This window comes from Leopardus geoffroyi, chromosome C2, assembly GCF_018350155.1.
Source record: "Leopardus geoffroyi isolate Oge1 chromosome C2, O.geoffroyi_Oge1_pat1.0, whole genome shotgun sequence".
Classification (NCBI taxonomy): Eukaryota; Metazoa; Chordata; class Mammalia; order Carnivora; family Felidae; genus Leopardus; species Leopardus geoffroyi.
This window is the reverse complement of record NC_059333.1, coordinates 117,724,155-117,748,923: the sequence shown is the minus strand read 5'-3', so window position 1 is coordinate 117,748,923 and position 24,769 is coordinate 117,724,155. Positions and strand designations below refer to the sequence as shown.

Genomic DNA, 24,769 nt, shown 5'->3' with positions numbered 1-24,769 from the left:
TTTCCCTCTCTCTCTCTCTCTCTCTCTCACCATGTATAAGTATTCCTCAGACTGCTAAGTCAAGAAGGTGGCAGTGGTGATGTAGCTTGTGAATCTTCTCAAAACTCTCAGAGAAAAGGACAGGACAAGTATGATAGCTAAACAAACAAAACCACTATCAAATTCTTTATCAAAAGTAGATGCAAAAATTATAGCTCCACATCTCAAAATACAAGTGGATGTAGTGAGACAAGTGACAACAACAAGCTATTCCTGAGATCCTAGGAATCCAGATATCACTAACAAGAAAGGAAAGAAAGGGATCCCACTCAGTGAAAGCTCAAGGGACCAGTCTGAGAAACACAGCTGAAAATGGGATGAGACTTCACAGCCCCTAATTCATTGACACTCCATTCAAAGGCTGAGAAGTACATGCAGAAAAATTCAAATAAAAACCACACTATTTTAGAATAGAAAACTTTGATAAACGTAAAGATCTTGTGATCTTCATTGCCTGAAAAATATTTACAGTATTGTGTATTATTCTCACTCTACAGGTATGTGGTACAAATACATAATTCTCTAACATATTTCATTCTGGAAAATTTTGTGTAGCCAAACCCAATGTTGCAACATACTGCTCAGTGTTGAGGCTTTTTTGAAAGAATTCAGATACATTCTCAATCATGTAGAAACAATATTTACTGACCTTTTGTACGTAGCAGTTTCTCCAGCAACAGCTACTTCTTAGAGTTCTATGCATAGTAATGACATCACGGCCTACATCATCATAAATTGTCATGGTAAAAGGTCTTGAAGGTCCACAGAGATATCGGAGGAAACAATTACTTCTTTCTTCTGCATAATAAATTCTGTGTCCTTGATTGTTCATAACTTCATATTTTTTACTAGTTGCAAAACAACCGAGAACTAAAGAATGAAACAATGTAGTGTTTTATTAGTGATGGGAGACATGTAAATTGCCTATTAAATTACCTTCAAATATGAAACTTAGGTTTGGTAATAAATTACTTGACTCTAAGTCACTTATCTTCATCGGTGTCTTATTTTTGCCTTACAAAAACTAAAACAGATATAGCTACTCTCTGGTCCCTTTCACTGCTAAAATTCCATAATAGCTTTTTTTTTTTAATCATTTTTTAATTTCTGAGAAATTAACTCTATTTACTGTCATGTTACTATTATGTTTTGAATTATGTTAAATGTTATTCCTCTTCATTTTTTTCTTCCTGAGGATATGAAAAAGACATTCAGTCTTTAATCTGGATAGTAGAACCCAAGAAAAAATATTTTACTGATGCTAAACTGGAGACAGTAAGCACTTTTATATATTATCCACATAAGATAATAATTAAATTCATCTCTTTTGCAAGCAAATGGAAATGTTATCTTTTGTCCTAATAATTTTACTTCTGTGATCATACAGAAAAAACAGTCCTAAATTTGTTTAAGTGATTTCTATACCAAATGTTCACTTCTGCCCAACTTAGAAAAGTAAAATGGAGGGGCGCCTGGGTGGCACAGTCGGTTAAGCGTCCGACTTCAGCCAGGTCACGATCTCGCAGTCCGGGAGTTCGAGCCCCGCGTCAGGCTCTGGGCTGATGGCTCAGAGCCTGGAGCCTGTTTCTGATTCTGTGTCTCCCTCTCTCTCTGCCCCTCCCCCGTTCATGCTCTGTCTCTCTCTGTCCCAAAAATAAATAAACGTTGAAAAAAAAAAAAAAATTAAAAAAAAAAAAAAAGTAAAATGGAAACAAAGAAACAAAGTAAATACCCAACAAGAGGCAATAATAGTATCCCCTTTGAGGATTATTGTGTTGCTTTTAAAAATGTTGGGTTTTAAGTATGGAGGGTCCTGAAAAAGTTGAAAATAGAACGACCTATGACCCAGCAATTGCACTCCTGGGCATTTACCTAAAGGATACGAAATACTGATTTGAAGGGGCACATGCACCCCAATGCTTATGGCAGCATTAACAACAATAGCCAAACTATGGGAAAAGCCTAAATGTCTATCAACTGATGAATGAATAAACAAGATGTGGTATGTATATACAATGGAATATCACTCAGCCATCAAAAAGAATGAAATCTTGCCATTTTCAATGACACGGATGGAGCTAGAGTTTCTTATGCTAAGTGAAATAAGTGACTCAGATAAAGACAAATACCATATGATTTCACTCGTGTTACAATTTAAGAAACAAAGCAGATGAACCTAAGGGAAAGGGCAACAAAAAGAAAGAGGGAAGCAAACCATAAGAAACTCTTAACTATAGAGAACAAATTGAAGGTTGATGGAGGCAAGTGGGTGGGGGGATGGGCTAAATGGGTGATGAGTTACTATGCAGGGCACTAGTTGTGATGAGCACTGGCTGTTACATGTAAGTGATGAATCACTAAATTCTACGTCTGAAACTAATTTACCATGTATGTTAACTAAGTAGAATTTAAATAAAACCTTGAAATCTAAAAAAAAAAAAATGTTGGGTTTTAAGATAAATAAAACCAAAAAAAAAAAACCCCGTTAAGTGAATAACTCTAAAAAAATTGCATGGACAATGATTAAAAGTGATTTAAAAAATTCATCAAAGGAATATTTTTTAAAAGCCTTCAAAGGAAATATATCAGTAGTTGTACAAGGATGATATTTTTTCCTACCTTTTATTAAAATTTCAGATGTTCTTGAATGAGTATGTTTAATAAGTATATGTTACACTAATTTACATTTAGCATTTCATTTTATTGTTAACCTTGGAAACAGGTATTTACAAAATTTCCTCATTTTTTAATGATTTTGGTGGCCTATGAACATAATTGTTTTCATATTACAAAAACATTTAAAAGATATTCATTTTTATTTAATATTCAAAGATAAATCCTGATTCAGTATTGATGAAAAAGTATTTTGACTGCCTTTTAAATTTAATTTCTTCTTATGAGTAGGAATTACATAGGCATGGCACGAATTTTAAAAATTTTTAAATTTTAAAATTAAAAAAAATTTTAAATGCACACACACACACATTATTGTATGCACTACTTTGTAATTATTTTTGATACTTAGCAATATATCTTGGAGCTATTCCTGACAATTCTGTAGAGCTGTCTCATTCTTTTAAATAAATGCACAATGTTAAATTATATGAATGTATCATTTAGAGCAATTTTTAGGCTGCATCAGAACCATCTGGAGGGCTTGCTAAAACACAGGTAGTGGAACCCCACCTCTAGATTTTGTGATTTAGTAGGTCTGTGATGAGGCTTGGGAACTGGATTTCCAACATGTTCCCAGATGATGTTGATGCTGGTGGTCTAGCAACCATACTTCGAGAATAAGTAGTTTGGGAAATTAGTTCCCTATAACATAGATGGTTAAATTTTTCTCAATATTTTTGCTATTTCTGTGACTACTTAAATTGTTAAGTATTATAAGTACTATAAATTATAACTGTGGCTTTTTCTGTCCTATAAATTCTCACAGTCGGTTTTTCCTTCTCTCATTAATTTTATGGCTCCATACTATGTATTTTATTTAAGTATATTCATCCACATTTCAGGGAAAGCCCAGGTCTGACTCTTTGATTTTCTCAAATGGCTACCATTGTGTCTTGTTCCTTATAGGTGTTCAGTGGGGATTCTGGAATAAATGGTCATTCATAAAATGAGTCATTTAGTGCAGGACAGCAGGAAAAAAAAACAAACAAAGAAAACATTCATTTTTGAATGCCAAAATTGAAAAGTTTTTGTGAATAAAACCAAACCATAAATGTCTATTTTAGTCTTAGATTCTCTAAAACATGTATACAAAGAGTCACAATGGTGATAATTTTTTTTAACTAAACACTGATTTAATTTTATTTACATGTATCATAGCCTCATATACATGAAACAAATACTTGTACTAAGTTGAGGAGATAGAGGTAAACAGTTGCATTCTAAAGAACAATTTCTCTGGCTTGGGAGTGGAATTGAACTGCCCAGAAACTTACCTGGATTCTGCTTCTCCTAGCAGAATTCCTGAAGGATCTGCAATCACTGTTTCTCTGAAATACCTGTATTTGAGGAATTTAGGATGGGAAGACTCTTTTAGGAAATAGACCTACTGTTTAGCAGGACTAAAAGTGCAGACTAGAATTTTTAGGAGTGATCTGGAGCCAATACCTTTGTCCTTTTCCATGAGAAGACTACTATTGTATTTATCTATCATTGACTATGGACTTCTGTGTATTCTCACCATACTTCAAGGTTTCTTTTTGCCCAGTCACATGAAGCATTTTAATGTACAGGGAGTGGCTGAGCTACAGCACAAGTTATACATTCAAGAGTGAATATATCTGTGTGTTTGGTACATACCTTCCAGAAGATCGACACGTTGACACACTAGTAACTGATTTATCTAATAGAGTAGAAAATAAAGATAGGTAGTATGAAGTAATTAAATTAAACTTAAAGTACCTACCAATAAACATATACGTTAATACCTATATTTAGGACATTTAAAGTAATTGACCTATTATTGACATCTCTCTATTTTCTGTCAAATGTTATATACTAGTCTAAATGTGAGGTAGTTTTTTTTTTTTTTCTGGCCATCCATATACAGTATACTCTAAAAATGTTTTTGTTAAGTATTAAACAATTACAAGTACAGTCAGACATTTATCCAAAGCACAATTCGAGTTAAATATAATTATAAAGATGTCTTAAATAGAAACCCAAACCCATCATGCAAGCAGGTAACGTTCCTCAATGCTCTCTTTAGGGAAGTAGAAGATGTGGGAAAAAAGGTCTTCTGTTCCATGTGAAAGATAGTGAAGACTAGAAGACTTTACATGCTATAAGTGAAATTCTGTGCTAGATTTAGTAAAACAAAATAAAACAAAGCAAAAACACCAGAATGCTCAGTTAAACTTGAATTTCAGCTAAATAATGAATAATTATTACCATAACTATATGCCAAATAATGCATGAAACATTAACCTAAAAAATATTTGTTTATCTGAAATTCAAATGTAACTCAGTGTCTTGTATTTTATCTGGCAATTCTACAAATAGACAAAAGCAAAAAAAAAAGAGGGACTGGAACTCTCTGCCACTGGTGGGTCACACAGAGACTAAAAATAAAACAATATATATGTACACTTATCCTTATTGCAGCATTATTTACAATAGCCAAGATATGGAAGCAACCTAAATGTCCATCAATAGATGTATATATACACAATGGAATATTACACAGCCATCAAAAAGGACGAAATGGTGCTATTTGAGACAACATGGATGGACCTAGAAGATTTATGCTAAGTGAAATAAGTCAGACTGAGAAAGACAAATACATATGATTCCACTCATAAGTGGAATCTAAAAAACAAAACAAAACAAAAAACAAATGAAAGCAGAAATCAGACCTATAAACATAGAGAAAAAACTAATGGTTGCTCGAGGGGAGTGGGTTGTAGGGAGTTGGGCAAAAAAGGTGAAAGGGAGTGGGAGATACAGGTTTCCAGTTATGGAATGAATAAGTCATGGGAATAAAAAGCACAGTGTAAGGAATACAATGATATTGTATTAGTGTTGGGTGTAATGGGACAGGTGTTAGCTATACTTGTAAACATAGCACAAAGTACAAACCTGTCAAATCACTAAGTTACACATATGAAATTAATATAATATTGTGTGTCAGTTATACTAAAAAAAATAATGAACCCAAGAGTCACTAGTTGGTTATTTACACAGACCAACATCACAGTGAGAAAATACAATTACTAATCCAAATGCTGATGCCGGGAAAAATCTAGATTTCCTCAAAGCTAGTTCTGTAAATGTTTTGAGAAATCTTGTTGATAAAAGCACCTTTTTAGTTTGGAGTATCAAACACAACTACCACAAAGACAAAAAGATAAATGAGCTTGAAACAATGGAAGCAGAAGCAGGTGTTACATGCACATGAGGAGTTTAAATGTTTTGTGTAATGAATACAATGATGATAGAGTCAAGGTCATCTTCTTTTTTATTTTAAATTTTTTTTTCAACGTTTTTATTTATTTTTGGGACAGAGAGAGACAGAGCATGAACGGGGGAGGGGCAGAGAGAGAGGGAGACACAGAATCGGAAACAGGCTCCAGGCTCTGAGCCATCAGCCCAGAGCCCGACGCGGGGCTCGAACTCCCGGACCGCGAGATCGTGACCTGGCTGAAGTCGGACGCTTAACCGACTGCGCCACCCAGGCGCCCCATCAAGGTCATCTTCTAAGTGGCGGCTCTTAGCCTCAAAGATTTAGATTCCTTTCTAGTTTTTACTGTTGTGTGTTTCCCGCTTCTCATCTGGAACATTGGAAGGAGCCTGGGAGTGTGCAAGGGATACCTCACTACCAGAGCTTAACTGCATTTCTTTGAAAACATTCTGAATCAATAAAGGGCTTGCAGGGCTGTCTGCAGAAATGTGTAGACAGATGCAAACTAACAAAATGATCTGAATTCTGGAGCATGAGAAATCTGAAAACATGGGAGGCAGTGTGGCTGTGGAGATGTGAAAACAAAAAGCAGAAAAGAAAATGTGAACCAGGAAAGAGTCTAAATGCAATCATCTGTGCAGTGTGAATGTTATTTCAAAGGAGGCAGGAGGGGCGCCTGGGTGGCTCAGTCGGTTAAGCGGCTGACTTCGGCTCAGGTCATGATTTCGTGGTCCATGAGTTCGAGCCCCACCTCAGGCTCTGTGCTGAAACAGAGCCTGGGGCCTGTTTCGGATTCTGTGTCTCCCTCTCACTGACCTTCCCCCGTTCATGCTCTGTCTCTCTCTGTCTCAAAAATAAATAAACGTTAAAAAAATTTTTTTTAAAAAGGAGGCAGGACCCTCTGGTGTGTTATAAGACCGGTCACACGGGGGCACCTGAGTGGCTCAGTCAGTTAAGCATGACGTTAAGCATGACGTTAAGCATGACTCTTGATTTCAGTTGAGGTCAGGAGCTCACGAACCAAGAGTGTGGAGCCTGCTTGGGATTCTCTCTTTCCCTCTCTTTCTGCCCCTCCCCCATGCTAGATCTCTCTCTCTCTCTCTCTCTCTCTCTGTCTGTCTCTCTCTCTAATAAAAAAAATTAAAACAGAAACAAAAAACAATGGGTCATACCATGAGACGATTTGGTCTTATACAGTGAATAGCATCTTTAGGTTTCAACTGTTCTTCACTTATTACCATGATTTATATTTAAAAAATTAAAAAAAAAAAAACAACTTAGGCAGTACTCAGATCCTACATGTATCACTTTATGAGTTGTTGCTGTGTCCCCACATACACAACACTGACTAGGTTTTTAAACCATCTTTAAACCAGAAGATCTGGTAGCTAAGGAATTTCAGAGAGAAATTGGGAGATTGATAAGATCTGCTCCTTTGCATGTAAGGGAGCATTGCTTATGAAATATACCCCCACTAAATGAGCTTAATAAGTATGAAATACATGGAGACATACCCCCTAATTCCTAAGAAGTGGCATTATAGGGGCTCCTGGGTGGCTATTGAAATAAAATTTCAATTTATTAGGATAGAAATATTAAGAAGATTTGCCATAGTTAAGGCTTTCTTAAGGAGAAACATTTGTCAATTAATTTAAATGTGAAGTTTTAACTTTTTTTTTTTTTTTTTTTTTACCACAGGAAAAGGAAATGAAGAGGGGTGGGTTAAATAGGTGTTGGGTACTAAGGAGTGTACCTGTGATGAGCACCAGGTGTTTTATGGAAGTGTCGAATCACTGTATTGTACAGTAATACAACACTGTATGTTAACTGACTGGAATTAAAATAAAAACATAAAAAAAAAGAAAAGGGAAATGAAAAACTATCAGTCTGTAAAGTAGGTTCACAAAAATTTTTAAAGACTTATTAAAAATATTTTTTTAATTCAGAGAAATATCTATACTGTAATTTAGAATAAAAAATTTAACGTAGTTTTTACCCTTTACTTACATTCAAAATTGAATCTTCTTAGATTGATATCATTGTTTGCGACAAGTTTATAATTAAGCACTGAAAATGTAAATAACCTTTTTAAGAAGGAACATACATACTCTTTAGCTTTTAAAGTATGAAAAACTAAGATGAGGCCAGTGATTAGTCATGTGAAATGCCAAACTTAATTATTCAGAGACAACATTACAGGAAATTAAATCAGAATTGATTGAATAAACAAGATAGTAATTCAGTGTCATTAAATCTGGTAGAGAACTGGAGACAATCTTCTTAGTAATAGTGCACATTTCACGATTGCATATCGGGCTTCCCATACCTAAGTAGATAGACAAACTGAAGATTCCTGAAGCCAGTTTTTACTCACATTCTCAAAATCCAATTTCCTACTTTAAAAAGCAAGTATTCATTTTTAAATGGACTTTTCAGGAAATACATTTGTAAATGGCAATGTTATAATGTCTACAATGTAAATTTACTACTTCAATCAAAATTTTAAATTAAATGTAAAAATCTAAATGCTACCGGTAAAATACTTCAATCCGCAGTCAAAATGCTTTCCTATAACACACATTGTATTTTGAAACTATCAAATTCATATTCTTGCCATTCCAACCAGAAGCACATTACCATACCTGAGTCAGATATTCCAATCCGGGTGGACAATTGGGTATTATCCCTGGTGTTTGCATCCATTGTATCATGGACTGACGATTACGAAAAGCCATAGTCAAGATTATATAAATACTCACGCATGTGACAGATGGAAGAGATTTCTCTTTTTATCTCTAAAATCCAAAATGAAAGAAACATTAACCTGGTTTGAGACAAGAACCAACTTCAATTTCAGGTTCATTTTTCTTTATTTAATGGTGTAAACATCACCCATACTGATTTTTTTTAATTGGTTTCAACTGAAATATTTAGAATTTTATTCTCAACTAAAACCAAAAAGGAATCTCAGGCATACAAGAAATCCCAGTTGATACCAGTATCATAAACTGTGTAATTGTTACATTCCTATGTGGCCCTTGATCTTTTTTTTTTTTTTTAATTTTTTTTTTTCAACGTTTATTTATTTTTGGGACAGAGAGAGACACAGCATGAACGGGGGAGGGGCAGAGAGAGAGGGAGACACAGAATCGGAAACAGGCTCCAGGCTCTGAGCCATCAGCCCAGAGCCCGACGCGGGGCTCGAACTCACGGACCGCGAGATCGTGACCTGGCTGAAGTCGGACGCTTAACCGACTGCACCACCCAGGCGCCCCGGCCCTTGATCTTTTTAAATACACTTAATTCTTTAGGTTCAGAATCAATTGACAATGATTAGATGCCTTCTTTCTCTTCAATGTTGAAAGACGTGTTATGGTGGACATAACAGTTTGTTCTGCATAAAGATCAGACAAAAATTTTTAAATTGAGGTTTGGAGAACCATCTATCTCTAGTTCTGTGATTCTGACAAACTTAGAATAAATATATATGGAGTCAAATTTTTCTTTCTGGCCCTGAATAAATTCTCATTATTCTCTGTATTTTCCTCAGGTTGTATCAGAATTAAACTTACGAAATAAATGCACAAACCCGTGCTTCTAGCTCAAAATTTAGGAGGATGATTCTAAGTGCTTATAAACACATTTAAGGTATTACAGAATTCATTACATTGTTTTGAGGCAAATATTAAAGTTTACTCTCAGGTACATTAAAATAAAATAAGAAATAAGTAAGAGATAAAAAAAGAAAAAGAAATAAATAAGCAATGACAACATAAATGCAAGAGATGAACATCAATCATGGTAAGAGAAAGATGTGTTTTGGAAAAACATTTACTACAGAATATAAGAGTGAGTTTTAAATAGATTGCATTCCAAATAATCAGATTATGAAGTTAGAGCTAAGATAAAGAGAAAGGAAGAAAAGATGGTAGCAAAAGAGAGAAAAAAAGCAAATTGAGATTTTTTTTAGTTTAGCTGTTTATTTACATTTTTATGATTAAAATTTTGAAGAACAGCAAAATGTTTTACAAAGTGGCTAGCACATTTTACATGAACACTGGCAATGTATGAGAGTTCTAATTTCTCAGTATTCTTGCAAACACTTGTTATTTGTTTGTCTTTTTAATTACAGGTACCCTAGTGGGTTTGAAGACATATCTCATTGTGTTTTTTACATGTCCCTAATGACTAATTTTAGTGAACAACTTTTCATGTGTTTTGGACACTTATATATGTTTTTTGAAGAACACTGTCATCAAATCCTTTGCCCATTTTTACCTATATTATTTGTCTTTTTATTGCTGAATTATGAATGATTTTACATGTAATGCCCCCAATTTCGAATCCGAGAGACCACCAAGGAGCAGATACCGATGCAAACGCACGAGGGTTTATTTGCAAGCTCGAGCTTGGGCCCAAGTATACCCGAAACAGCGGAACAGGGACTTGGACCCCTAGGTTAAGAGGCGTAGCAGTTTTATAGGGGCCAGTGGCCAATGAGATTGTAACACACCCAGAAAGTTGCATAGTCATGTCAGTCCACACGCAGGTGGCCAATTGCATTACAATTTACCCTATAGTAACTGTTTGAACTAGCCTATCACTCTGGTCAGAATTGGCGCGCAAGTTTGGCGGGCAAAAGGCGGGGTTTGCATTCTTTGGTGGTCAGGGGTTCCGCATTCCTATATGAGCCGGTTTCCAGTAAGGGCGTGCTCAGCGGCTTGACTAGAGTGGGGGAGTGTCTTAAGCAATAAGCAGGTCATGTGGGGGTTATACATGAGATGGTGGGTGTAGCACAAAATGGAGTTAGTCTTGCTCTGCTTGTCCAGGGGTTGGGGATTTTTGTTAAATTCCTTGGATCCCACATACACATTTTGGATTAAGTCCCATTATAATATACGCACATATTTTTACCTCATTGTATAAGTTGTCTTTCCACTTTCTTGATGTCCATTGAAGTACAAAAGTTTAAAACTTTTTATGTTCTCCAATTTATCTATTTTTGTTATTTTTGTTTATGCTGTAGGTGTCATATCTAAGAAACCATTTCTTAATCCTAGGTCACAATGATTTATACCTCTGATTTTATCCATAGTATTAACGTTTTAGGTCTTACATTTGGATCTTTGATCCCTTCCAAGTTAATTTTTGTATATTCTGTGAGGTAGGGGTCCAACTTTACTCTTGTGCATGTGGATGTACAGCATCATTTGCTGAAGAGATTGTTTTGTTTTGTTTTGTTTTCATTGAATTGTTTTGGCACCCTTGTTGAAAATCAATTGGCCATAAATGTAAGGGTGTATTTCTGGATTCTCATTCTGTTCCATTCATATATGTCTATCTTTCCTAAGTACTGGTGTCTTTAGTGTGTAGAGGTTTAGAAAGGGAGAAGAGTGAGTTCTCCAACTTTATTTTGTTCCAAGATTGTTTTGTATACTTTGGATGCCTTGAGTTTCCACATAAATTTTAGGGTCACTTCATCAGTTTCTACAAAAAAAAACTACCTGTGATTCTGACAGAGATTAATTGATTATGTAGGTCACATTAGGGAACATTGCTATCTTAATAATATCAAGACTTCTAATCACAAGGATCTACAAAATTTCATTCCTTTAGATGTTCTTTAATTTCTTTCAATTAATATTTTCTGTTTCAGAATTTTGTGCATCTTTTAAAGTTTATTCCTAAATATTTCATTTTTTTGATGTTATTGTAAATATAATTGTTTTTTTGGAACAATTCACTGCAAGTTTATAGAAATATAATTGATTTAATTTATTGTAAATACTGCAAGTTTATGGAACTCATTTTTTAATTCTAATAATGTTTTAGTGGAGCCCTTAGGGTTGCTATAGAAGATTATGCCATCTCCAAATAGAAAAAGTTCTATTTTTCTTTCTAATTTAGTTGGTTTTATCCCATTTTCTTGCTTCATTGATCTGACAAGAGCTTTTAAGACAACATTGAACACAGACACACCTTGTTTTATTGCATTTCACTTCCCTATGCTTTGCACATATTTCATTTTTTACAAATTGTTTGTGGCAACACCGCATCCAGCAAGTCTATCAACACCATTTTTCCAACTGCATTTGCTCACCTCATGTCTCTGTCGCATTTTGGTAATTCTCACAATATTTTAAACTTTTTAATTATTATTATCTTTATTATGGTGATCTACGATTGGTGATCTTTGATGTTACTATTGTAATTGTTTTGGGGTGAAACAAACATTAATTGAGTAATGTTTTTTTGTGTTCTGACTACTCCACCAACAGGCCAACCCCCTGCTTTTCTTTCCTCTCCATTGGTCTCCCTATTCTGTGAGGCATAACAATATTGAAATTAGGACAACTAATAACCCCACAATGACCTCTAAGTGTTCAGGTGAAAGGAAGTGTCACAATCTCTCACTTTAAATTAAGAGCTATAAATGATTAAACTTAGTGCAGAAGCAATGTTGAAAGCTGAGGTAGGCCAAAAGCTAGGCCTCTTACACCAAACTGCTAAGTTGTGAATGCAGAGGAAAGGTTCTTGAAGGGAATAAAAGTCCTACTCCAGTGAACATAAGAATAAGAAAGTAGAACAGCCTTATTGCTGAAGTGGAGAAAATTTGAGTGGTCTGGATTGAAGATCAAACGAGCCACAATATTCCCTTAAGCCAAAGCCTAATCCAGAGCAAGGTCCTAACTCCCTTCAATTCTACGATGGCTGAGAGAAGTGAAGAAGATGCAGAAGACAAGTTTGAAGCTACAAAGATTGGTTTATAAGGTCTAAGGAAAGATGCTGTCTTCATAACTTGAAAGTGCAAGATAAAGTAAGTGCTGATGTCGAAGCTGCAGCAAGTTATCCAGAAGGTCTAGCTGAGATCATTAATGAACATGACTACACCAAACAACAGATTTTCAGTGTAGATGAAGCAGCCTTCTATTGGAAGAAGATGCACCTAGGACTTTGTTAGCTAGAGAGGAAAACTCAATACCTGGCTTCAAAGCTTTAAAAGACAGGATGACTCTCTCATTAGGGGCTAATGCAGCTGGTGACCTTAAGTTGAAGCCAGTGCTCATAGATGATTCTGAAAATCCTAGGGCCCTTAAGAATGATGTTAAATCTACTCTGCCTGTGCTCTGTAAACGGAAGAATCAAGCCTGGAAGACAGCACATCTGCTTACAACATATTTTGCTGAATCTTTTATGCCCACTCTGAGATCTACAACTCAGAAATAAAAATTCCTTTCAAAATATTACTGCTCATTGACAGTGCACCGGTAACCCAAGATCTCTGATGAAGATGTAAAATGAGATTAATGTCATTTTCATGCCTGCTACCACAACATTCATTCTGCAGCCCATGGAACAAGGAGTAATTTTGACTTTAAAGTCTTAATATTTAAGAAATGCATTTTGTAAAGCTATAGCTATCACAGACAGTGATACTTCTGATGGCCTGGGCAAAGTAAACAAAACCTTCTGGGAAGGATTCACTATTCTAGATGCCATTAAGAACATTTGTGATTTATGGGAAGAAGTCAAAATATCAGTATGAACAAGATTTTGGAAGAAGTTGATTCCAACCCTCATGGATGACTGTGAGGGGTTCAAGACTTCAGTGAAGAAAATTAGTGCAGATGTGAAAATAACAAGAGAACTAGAATTAGAAGTGAAACCTGAAGATATGAATTGCTGCAATCCCATGAAAAACCTGAACAGATTAAGAATTGTTTTTTATGGATGAACAGAGAAAGTGGTTTCTTGAGGGGCACCTGGGTGGCTCAGTCAGTTGGGCCTCTGACTTTGGCTCAGGTCATGGTCTCGCTGTTTTTGAGTTTGAGTCCTGCGTCTGGCTCTGTGCTGACAGCTCAGAGCCTGGAGCCTGCTTCGGATTCTGTGTCCCCCTCTCTCTCTGCCTATCTCCTGCTTGTGCTGTGTCTCTCTCCTCTCTCAAAAGTGAATAAACGTTAAAAAAAAAGTGTCTTCATGAGGTCCCAATAGTTCATTTTTGCTTTTAATTCCCTTGCCTTTGGGGATATGTCAAGTAAGAAATTGCTATGGCTTAGGTCAGAGAGGTCTTTTCCTGTTTTCTCCTCTAGGGTTTTGATGGTTTCCTGTCTCACATTCAGGTCCTTTATCCATGTTGAGTTTATTTTTGTGAATGGTGTGAGAAAGTGGTCTAGTTTCAACCTTCTGCATGTTGCTGTCCAGTTCTCCCAGCACCATTTGTTAAAGAGACTGTCCTTTTTCCATTGGATATTCTTTCCTGCTTTGTCAAAGATGAGTTGGCCATACTTTTGTGGGTCTAGTTCTGGGGTTTCTATTCTATTCCACTGGTCTATGTGTCTGTTTTTGTGCCAATACCATGCTGTCTTGATGATTACAGCTTTGTAGTAGAGGCTAAAGTCTGGGATTGTGATGCCTCCTGCTTTGGTCTTCTTCCTCAAAATTCCTTTGGCTATTCGGGGCCTTTTGTGGTTCCATATGAATTTTAGGATTGCTTGTTCTATGACCCAGCAGTAGCATTGCTAGGAATTTACCCAAGGGATACAGGAGTACTGATGCATAGGGGCACTTGTACCCCAATATTTATAGCAGCACTTTCAATAGCCAAATTATGGAAAGAGCCTAAATGTCCATCAACTGTTGAATGGATAAAGAAATTGTGGTTTATATACACAATGGAGTACTACGTGGCAATGAGAAAGAAGGACATATGGCCTTTTATAGCAACGTGGATGGAACTGGAGAGTGTGATGCTAAGTGAAATAAGCCATACAGAGAAAGACAGGTACCATATGTTTTCACTCTTATGTGGCTCCTGAGAACCTTAACAGGAACCCATGGAGGAGGGGAAGGAAAAAAAAAAAAAAAAGAGAGGTTAGAGTGGGAGAGAGCCAAAGGATAAGAGACTCTTAAAAACTGAGAACAAACTAAGGGCTGATGGGGGGTGGGAAGGAGGGGAGGGTGGGTGATGGGTATTGAAGAGGGCATGTTTTGGGATGAGCACTGGGTGTTGTATGGAAACCATTTTGACAATAAATTTCATATATTTTTTTTTTAAAAAGTGGTTTCTTGAAGATCCCTTGAAATGGGATCTACTCTTGGTGAAGATGGTGTAAATATTGTTGAAACAAATACGAAGAATTTAAAAGATTACATAAACTGGATACAGCAGCAGAGGGTTGAATAGGTTGACTCTAATTTTGAAAAAAAAAAAAAAAATAATTCTACTGTGGGTAAAAGCCTGTCAAAAAACATCACATACTGCAGAGAAGTTCTGCCTTCATGAAAGGAAGAGTCAATTGATGAAGCAAACTTTATTTTTGCCTTATTTTAGAAATTGTCACAGCCAGCCGTCCCAACCTTCAGCAAGCACCACCCTGATTAGTCAGCAGCCGTTAATATTGAGGCAAGACCCTCCACCAGCAAAAAGATCAGGACTCACTAGAAAGCTCAGATAACTAGCATTTTTTAGCAATGAAGTATTTTTATTTTATCCATATCCTCTCTAGCATTTGTTATCTTTTATCTGTTAATAGCTATTCTAACAGGTGTGAGGTGGTATCTCATTTTGGTTTTGATTTGCATTTCCCGGTTGATGAGTAATGTTGAGCAGCTTTATGTGTACCTTTTGATCATTTGTATTTCTTCTTTGGAAAAAATTCCCCTGCTCTTTTTTTAATGAGATTTTTTTTCCTGCTGTTGAGTTGTATGAATTTGTTATATACTTTGTTTGTTAACCTTTATCAGATGTGTGATTTTTAAATATTTTCTATTTTCTACCGTTGGATAGATTGCCTTTCCATTTTGTTGGTTGCCTGTGCTAAACAGGAGCTTTTTAGTTTCATGTACTCCCACTTGTTGATTTTTCCTTTGCTTTTGGTGTCAAATCCAAAAAATCATTTCTTTTTTTTTAAATTTTTTTTTTTAATGTTTTATTTATTTTTGAGATGGGGAGAGACAGAGCATGAACGGGGGAGGGGCAGAGAGAGAGGGAGACACAGAATCGGAAACAGGCTCCAGGCTCTGAGCCATCAGCCCAGAGCCCGACGCGGGGCTCGAACTCGCGGACCGCGAGATCGTGACCTGGCTGAAGTCGGACGCTTAACCGACTGCGCCACCCAGGCGCCCCCAAAAAATCATTTCTAATACCAGTGTCAAGAATCTTAACCCCTTGCTTTCTTTTAGGATTTTATGGTTTCAGGATTTACTTTCAAGTCTTTCATTCGTTTTGAGTTGATTTTGTGTATGGTGTAAGACAATGATCCAATCTCATTCCTTTGCATGTGGCTACCAGTTTTTCCAAGCACCATTTATTGAAGAAACTATCATTTTCCACTGTATATTATTGAAAAATTAACTGACCAAATGCTCATATGGGTTTATTTCTGGGCTCTCTGTTTTCTTTCATCTATGTGTCTGTTTTTATGCTATTACCATACTGTTTTGATTAGCATTGTGTTGTATACAGTTTGAAATCAGGATGCTTCCATTTTTTTTGTTCTTCTCTCTTAGCATTGCTTTGGCTATTGAGGGTCTTTTGGGGTTAAGTTTGAATTTTAGAATTTTGAAAATTTTGTGAAAAATTGTTTTTGAATTTTGATAGATGACTTTGGGTATTATGGGCATTTAACAATATTAGTTCATCTGATCCAAGAATATTTCCATTTATTCGTCTCCTTCAATCTTTTCATTGATGTTTAATAGTTTTCAGTGTAAAGGTTTTTCACCTCCTCAGTTAAATTTATCCCCAAGTATTTTATTGTTCTTGATGCCATTGTAAATGAGATTGCTTTCTTAATTTCTTTTTCAGATAGCTCTTTGTTAGTATATAGAAACAGAACTGATTTCTGGGGTACCTGGGTGGCTCAGTCAGTTGAACGTCTGACTCTTGGTTTTGGCTCAGGTCATGATCTTGTGGTTCATGAGTTCTAGCCCCACATAGGGGTCTTCACTGATAGTGTGGAGTCTGCTTGGGATTCTCTGTCTCCTTCTTTCTCTGCCCCTACCCCGCTCATGTGCGCACGCTCTCTCTCGCTCTCTCAAAATAAACAAATAAAAAAAAAAAAAAGAACTGATTTCTGTATGTTGATTTTATGTCCTGCAACTTTACTGAATTTGTTGATTAGTTCTAACAGTTTTTTATAGAAATCTGTAAAGTTTTCTGTATATAAGATTATGTCATCTACAGAGAAAGTTTTACTTGTTTCTTTCCAACATAAATGCCTTTTATTTTTTTCTTGCCTAACTGCTGTAGTTATTATTTCAAGTACTATGTTGAATGGTACTGGTGAAACTGGGCTTTATTGTCTTATTCCTTCCTGATCTTAGAGGAAAATCTTTCAACTGGTCACTGTTGAGTCTGATATTAGCTGTGGGCTTGTCATATATGGTTTTTAAGATGTTGAGATAAATTCCATCCATACCCAACTAGTTGAGAGTTTTTATCACAAAAGTATGTCAGATTTTGTCAAATGCTTTTTCTGTATCTGTTGAAATGATCATATGATTTTTCTTTTTTATTTTTACTAAGGTGGTATATCACATTTATTGATTTGCACATGTTGGAACAGCCTTTCATCTCTGGGATGAATTCCATTTGATCATAGGATGATTATTTTAATATGTTGTTTAATTTGGTTTGCTAATATTTTGTTGAGGATTTTTGCACCTATATTCAGCAGGGATATTGACTTCTAATTTTCTTTGTCTGTAGTGTCCCTGGTCTGGTTTTGGTATCAGGATAATGCTGGCCTTATGAGTTTGGGAGTGCTCCTTGCTCTTCAATTTTTTGGAAGTTTGAGAATAATTGTCACTAACTTTTTAAATGTTTGGCAGAATTTACCAATGAAGCCATCTGACTCTGAGCTTTTCATTGTTGGAATGTGTTTGATTACTGATTCAGTCTCCTTTCTAGAAATTGGCTAATTCAAAGTTTCTATTTCTTTATGATTCAGTCTTGGTAGGTTGCATGTTTCTAGGAATTTATCCATTTTAGGTTATCTAACTGATGGCATATCATTGTTCATGGTACTCTCTTATGATTCTCTGTATTTTTGTGGTATCAGTTGCAATGTCTCCTTCATTTCTGATCTGATCTATTTGTTTTCACTTTTTTTTTCCTTAAAAGTTTGTCAATTTTGCTTATCTTTTCAAAACCCCAGTTCAATTTTGCTGATATTTTCTATTGGTTTTCTGGCCTCTATTTCACTTATTTCTCTCTGATCTTTGTTATTTTTTTTTCCTTCTAACTTTAGGCTTAGTTTGTTCTTTTTTTTTTTTTTTTTTTTTTTTTTTAGTTCCTTTATGTGTAGAGTGGGGATGTTTATTTGAGATTTTTCTTTTTTTCCTCATGCAGCTGTTTCTTGCTATAAACTTCTTCTTAGAACTGCTTTTGCAGTTTACAATTTCATTTGTTTTAAGATATCATTTGAACCCTCTTGATTTTTTTGACCCTTTGGTTAAATCATAGTATTTTGCTTAATATTCACATATTTGTAAAATTTCTAGGTTTTCTCCTATTATTGATTTCTATTTTCATACTATTGTCATTAGAAAAGATATTTGGTATAGTTTCAATCTTTCTAAATTTGCCAAGAATTGTTTGTGGCCTGACATAGGATCCATCTTGGAGAATGTTCCCTGTATACTTGCAAAGAACATGTATTCTACTGCTGTTGGATGGAATGTTCTGTATATTTTTTAGATCCATTTGATTATAATTCAAGTTCAGTGTTTCTTTTTTGATTTTATAACTGGATGACCTAGCCAATGGTGAAAATGGAGTAGTGAAGTCTCCTATTATTATTGTATATGTTCCTTCTGATTTGTTTGATTTGTTTGATATATTTAGCTGTTCTGATGTTGGGTTCATATATAATTGTTTTATCCTCTTCATGAATTGAACTCTTTATCATTCATTATATAATTACCACCTGTGTCTTGTTACGGGATAAGTCTATTTTGTCTGATATAAATATTGCTATCTCTGTTGTCTTGGTTTCCATTTGCATGGAATATCTTTTACCATCCCTTCACTCTGAGTCTCAGCGTGTCTTTAAAGTGAGTCTTGGGGTGCCTGGGTGGCTCAGTTGGTTGAGTGACAACTTCAGTTCAGGTCATGATCTCACGGTTTGTGAGTTAGAGCCCCATGTCGGGCTTTGTGCTGACAGCTCAGAACCTGGAGACTGCTGTGGATTCTGTGTCTCCCTCTGTTTCTGCCCCTCCCCCACTCCTGCTCTGTCTCTCTCTCTGTCTCAGAAATAAATAAACATTAAAAAAATTTTTTTAAGTGAGTCTCTTATTGGCAGCATATAGCTGAGTTTTGTTTTTGTCCTTTCAGCCACTTGATGCTTTTTGATTGGTCACTTTAAACGTTTACATTTATACTATTGATGGATAAGGAATTTCTAATACCATCTTATTGTTTTCTGGCTATTTTATACTTCTCCTCTTGCTGTCATCCTTTGTGAACTGATGATGTTCCATAGTGCTTTGCTTTGATTCCCTTTTCTTTATCGTTTGTGTATGTTGTGTAGGTGTTTGTTGTTACCATGAGGCTTACATAAAACATCTTATAGCTATACCAGTCCATTTAAAACTGATAACAACTTAACTTCAGTTGCATACAAAAATTCTACCCTTTTATTCCTCTCCCTCACATTTTATGTTTTTGACGTCATAATATACCTCTTTTTATATTGTGTATTCATTAACAAATTGGTTATTTTTAATCCTCTTGTCTTAACTTTTATACTGGAGTTAAGTGATTAACACACTATCATATTATAGTATTAGAGTATTGTGAATTTGATTATATACTTACCTTTACCAGTATGTTTTATATTTTCATAATTTTTCATGTTGCTAGTGTTCTTTCATTTCGGTTGGAAGAACTCCTTTCAGTTATTTCTCCTTCATTTCTGAAGGACACCTTTTTCAAGTAAAGTATTCCTGCTTGGCAATATTTTTCTTTCTGCATTTTGAATATATCATCACTCTCTATCCTGGGTTGCAAAATTTCTGCTGAAAAGCTGTTGATAGACTTATGGTGGGGGTGGGGGATTCCCTTATGTATGAGATTTTTTTTCTCTTGCTATTTTTATAATTATCTTTCAAAAAATAGACAGCTTTTATGGTAGTGTGTCTTGGAGAAAATATTTGGAATTGGAATTTGGGGGGAACCTATGAGCTTTATGAACCTGGATGTCCAAATCTGTCCTCAGATTTGAGAAGTTCTTGGCCATTATTACTTTAAATAAGGAGTATGTCTTCTTCTTCCTTTCTTATATTTCTGGGACTCCAGCAATATTTGGATTGCACCTTTTAATGGTTTCATATAGTTCACATAATCTTTTTTCATTCTTTTTTCTTTGTTCCCTTCTGACTGGATCATTTCAAATGACTTGTTTGACACCACAGATTCTTTCTTCTGCTTGATCAAGTTCTCTATTGATGTTTTGTATTGCATCTTTCATTCCATTCACTGGAATGGATTCTTCAGCCCCTCGTTTCTGTTTGGGTCTTTTTTTATGTTTCTATCTTTCTGTGAAACTTCTCATTTGTTCATGAATTGTTTTGCTAATTTCATTGAATCATCTTTGTGTGTTTTCTTGTGGTTCACTGAGCTTCCTTAAAGCAACTCTGTTGAATCTTCATTAGGCAAAAAACAGATCTCCGTTTTTGAGCGTTTGGTTATTGGAAAATTATTGTGTTCCTTTGGTGCTCTCATGTTTTCTCGATTTTTACGTTTCATGAACTTTTGCACTGCTGTCTTTACATTGAAGAAACAATCAACTCTGTAGTCTTTATTGCCTGGCTTTTGGAAGAAATACATTCTGTCAGCCCAACTAGGGCAAAGCCAGGCCAGGTGCTGAGAGCCTCCTGTTTGCTTTCCCTAGGACAGAGCTGAATGCTCAAGTCTGTGCAATTTTTTTCCCGTTCTGCATAGCTGGGCCTGCAGAACCAGCCATCTGTTGGGCGTATGAACAGAGAGATGGCCATGGGGAGGGAATATGTATTTGTGAGGCACACGGAGTGTTACGGGTGCCTGTAAGCCAGATCCGCAGGGGAGGCATCCCCAGCGGCTTATGGATGGTCTACAGATGGAGTCTGTGACAGAGCTGGTAGGATCCATGTCCTTTGATGCCCTCCCAGAGCCCTAGATGCATTCTCTGAGCTGCGTCCTCATCGTTCCATTCAGTATTCGGGGTAGAGTGAGAAAGAAGTGGGTCTCTTCTTCACATCTGGGGAAACTGGGTACTCGCCCACATATTCAACTTCCCTCCATGCAGAAATCATGAACCAAAAAGGTCTCTTGGCAATGAGCTCTGCTGCCTTGGGGGAAGGGTGATGTGGATAAAGTGAAGCTATTGTTCTTACCCTCTCCAGTGTGTTTAATCTCTGATTTTTTTTTTTTTTCTCCAGAGGTATGCTGAAATATCTCTGCTGGACCCCTGGACTTCACAAAGGTACTCTCATATATAGGGGACTGTCAAAACCAGTCTTCTTTGGGGAATGTGGTAGAAAACTCTGGTTTTGTCACTGAATAATATTATTCTCCCTCATCACAGTTTTACAGACAAAAACATATGAGCCTTAAAAAGTTTTGTTGTCATTAAGATTTATAAATAGAGGAGCTAGAAAGAGAACCCACGTATCCAGAAGACAAATAGCAGGAGTCATTGAGATGGATCAAGGAATGGAGTGGGTAGTATGAATGGAGAGAATGCATCAGGGCAGAAAAGAGGTGGCTCATAGAAGATCAGTTATATTTTATATATGTGGCTAATTAGAAGTCAGAAATAAAAGATTTGTTACTCAGGAGCTATGATGTTTATTTTCCTGTTCTCTAGATAGAAATATAAATGTCTGCTTCCTTCTTTGGATACTGAGCACCTCAGTGGGACCTCAGAGATTTGTCCTAAGCCCAGGAACCCAGGCATCCTCTCCAAGAAGGCAGCCATATTTTCCCTTATATCAGAATAGCAGCAGTAAAGCCTCAGCAAGTTTATAGATCCCTTTTCCTAAAGACTACAGTTTCCTAATATGTTATAACATCTCTATTAGGCCACAAAGAGGACCATAGACATAAAAAGAGGGCAGAAGTCATTTATGGTGACTGAGAACTGGAAACTCCATGTGAAATGGCTACCTGGGAGGTGAATTAGAAGAGGCTTGATCCTCTGTGTGGCCCCCACATCCACAGTCTCTCAAAATTGTTGTGAGGAAGAGATAGGATGCCCGAGCAGTCACAACAAATAAACCTTCCATTCAGAACTTTGAAGCTAATTAGTTCTATGAATGCTTAGATGTGTACCAGGATATAAAGCTGATGGTTCTCCCACACTGCTGGTCCCCACAGTCCCAATATTGGTTTATTTTTTGCACCTTGTGCGAGGGGATGCTGTTGAGAAGTCCCCCTTAATAAGCCTTCATCCTGATTAGCACACTGAAAATCTCTCCATTTTCTGGGTCAGGAAGGTGCCAACGAATATCCCAGAACTATACCCTGTTGGCCCTAGTAACCTGAGTCATAGGTTGCAAAAAACTGAAACAAATAAATGATTAAAACAAATATAGAGACATTATGTCTGATTTAAATTCTAGTATATCCAGTTTTGAAAGAGACATGTTACCTCTTCACAAACCCCTTTATCCAGAGTTGCCCTCTTAACTTCCTTCTTTTTTGGTCATTGAAAACAATAAGCCATGTTTCCTACTTATATAAAATTATCATGTATATAGAAACCTCGAAAACCAAACTTGCTAAAGGGCTATCTTCATACCATGGGCTGTATCTTAACCATCTTAAAAACATTAGAATCTCAGTTTTCTTACCTATAAAATATACTTTCGGGTTTCATCTAGTTATACAATTCTACAGGTGTGCATATACTCTGAAATACTGCTTTTTGAACACTAAAGGAAATTCAGTTATTCCTGTGTTGGTATGTAGAAATCAACCTGAATTAAAAATATGAGTTCACGGGTGCCTAGGTGGCTCAGTCACTTAAGCCTCTGACTTCGCTCAGGTGATGATCTCACAGTTTGTGAGTTCGAGCCCCGCGTCCGGCTCTGTGGTGCTGACAGCTCAGAGCCTGGAGCCTGCTTCGGATTCTGTGTCTCCCTCTCTCTGTTCCTCCCCTGCTCACTCTCTGCCTCTCTCTCTCTCAAAATTAAAAACTAAAAAAAAAAAAAAAAAACCAAAAAAACAACTTTTAATAAAATTATGAGTTCACAATTTTAGATAAAACTTTAAGACAAGTAAAATTGAGAAAACAAAAATACGAAAATGAAACTATGGCGTGTGTAAGTTGTTCAGTAAGTATACACATATATATAATTATCATTTGAATCAAATATCAAAACCTAAACTTATGTCACAAATATACATTGTAGTATAGGAGAGCACTTATTTCCTCAATGTGGGAGACACTAGTATATCCAATACCAAGACTGAGTAACATTACTTTTTTTAATTGTCTCAGAGCATTTTCTGCATCATCTGAAATTCACAAGAAATGCTTACAGTGTAACATCATTCTGAGTTGAGAATCAATGGTGCATTAACAATAAACAGTGGTAATAGTAAAACATGCTTATTTAATCCTGACAAAAACCTTAAAAAGAAGTAATTATTAGCCTAATTATAGAAATAAAGAAGTCAGAGTTTAGAGAGGTTTCATTAAGGTTTTTTCCAAAATCACACAGCTAAAAAATTCAGGAGCTGAAGTCAAATCCTGATCGTTATTTTGATTTGATAAGCAAACTGCTATAGTTTTACCTATGTCTTAAATCTCCTCATATGACTGAATTTAATTATCTACCAGTAACGCTGAATTCCATAAGGCTACATGTGTTGCAGCAAATACTCGGCGCCCAGAAGAGACAAATGACAAGCACTTGGGGAATCAGAAAAGACTTTATTTTGCACCGGTGCTGGCCCAGCGGAGTGACCTCCAAAGGCTGAGCATCTGGCTCGGGTTTTACTGATCTTTTATAATATGTGCTTCCGGGTTGGGCAGGCTAGTATCGTGGAGCTTCTGGTTCCTGGCTGCTGGCTGATGCAAGAGGCAAGCAAGATTGCAGAACTCAAAAGCATGCAAACGGAGTAGCCGGCCTCGGATGTCTGGCTGCCGCTTTTTGTTTGCGTTTACCAGCTTTCCTCCTCACAGAAGTCAATTATTCAGGAGACTTCTGTTAATAGATTGGTTTGATGAATTCTCTAAATATCAACTCCCATAAAACTGAAGAGGCATGGAGGTAAATCTGGCATGATTTAACTGAAAATTAGATCAGTTCCACCCTTCACAGATAGAGATTTGTGACCTATACAATAAAACAGAAGAGTGCCAAAAATCAAGTATGAAAAAAAAATAGGCCACTCATTAAATTACGTTTCATGGGCCTTTGTTACTTTAAGCTGGAATCTTGACCTGAGTGGTATCACCTGGGAACGCTGTCTGACATTTTGGCAAAATTCCAGAAGACTTTGTTCCATAACTTGACCACAAGAGAAGACCTAGTTCATTTTATGTCTTTGGACATCATATAATTAACAAAGAGTGATAAGAGTCAACTCTTTCTCTTAAGGGTATGGTTGCTTTAATTATATGCATCAACCTTTTCAGCAGGATAAGAAAATGTAATAAAATCAGCTATCAGTTTAAATCTGTTTCTATTGCTGGAAACATCCAGTTTTCTTCAAATCCCATTTCTTGCCTACAGTCATAAAAAAAAAAAAAAAAAACATGATAAATACTGTTCACAAATATGCCAGGTATGGCAAAACTAGAGAGTCAATACCCCGCATATGAATAC

The 24,769-nt window shown here is 36.1% G+C and overlaps 1 protein-coding gene across 2 annotated transcripts in view; it reads right to left on the bottom strand.

Moving 5' to 3' along the window:
- LOC123576170 (phospholipid scramblase 1-like) overlaps nucleotides 1-22,201 on the bottom strand; it is a 32,355-nt gene extending 10,154 nt beyond the window's left edge. For both annotated transcript variants that reach the window (XM_045437122.1, XM_045437123.1), the window contains exons 1-4: nucleotides 22,101-22,201; nucleotides 8,596-8,755; nucleotides 4,354-4,396; nucleotides 689-909 (exon numbers count right to left, since the gene is read on the bottom strand). In XM_045437122.1, the coding sequence (XP_045293078.1) occupies nucleotides 689-909; nucleotides 4,354-4,396; nucleotides 8,596-8,688 (357 nt within the window). In that variant the 5' untranslated portion in view covers nucleotides 8,689-8,755; nucleotides 22,101-22,201. The remainder of the gene's footprint in view (nucleotides 1-688; nucleotides 910-4,353; nucleotides 4,397-8,595; nucleotides 8,756-22,100) is intronic.
- Nucleotides 22,202-24,769: the final 2,568 nt, after the last annotated feature.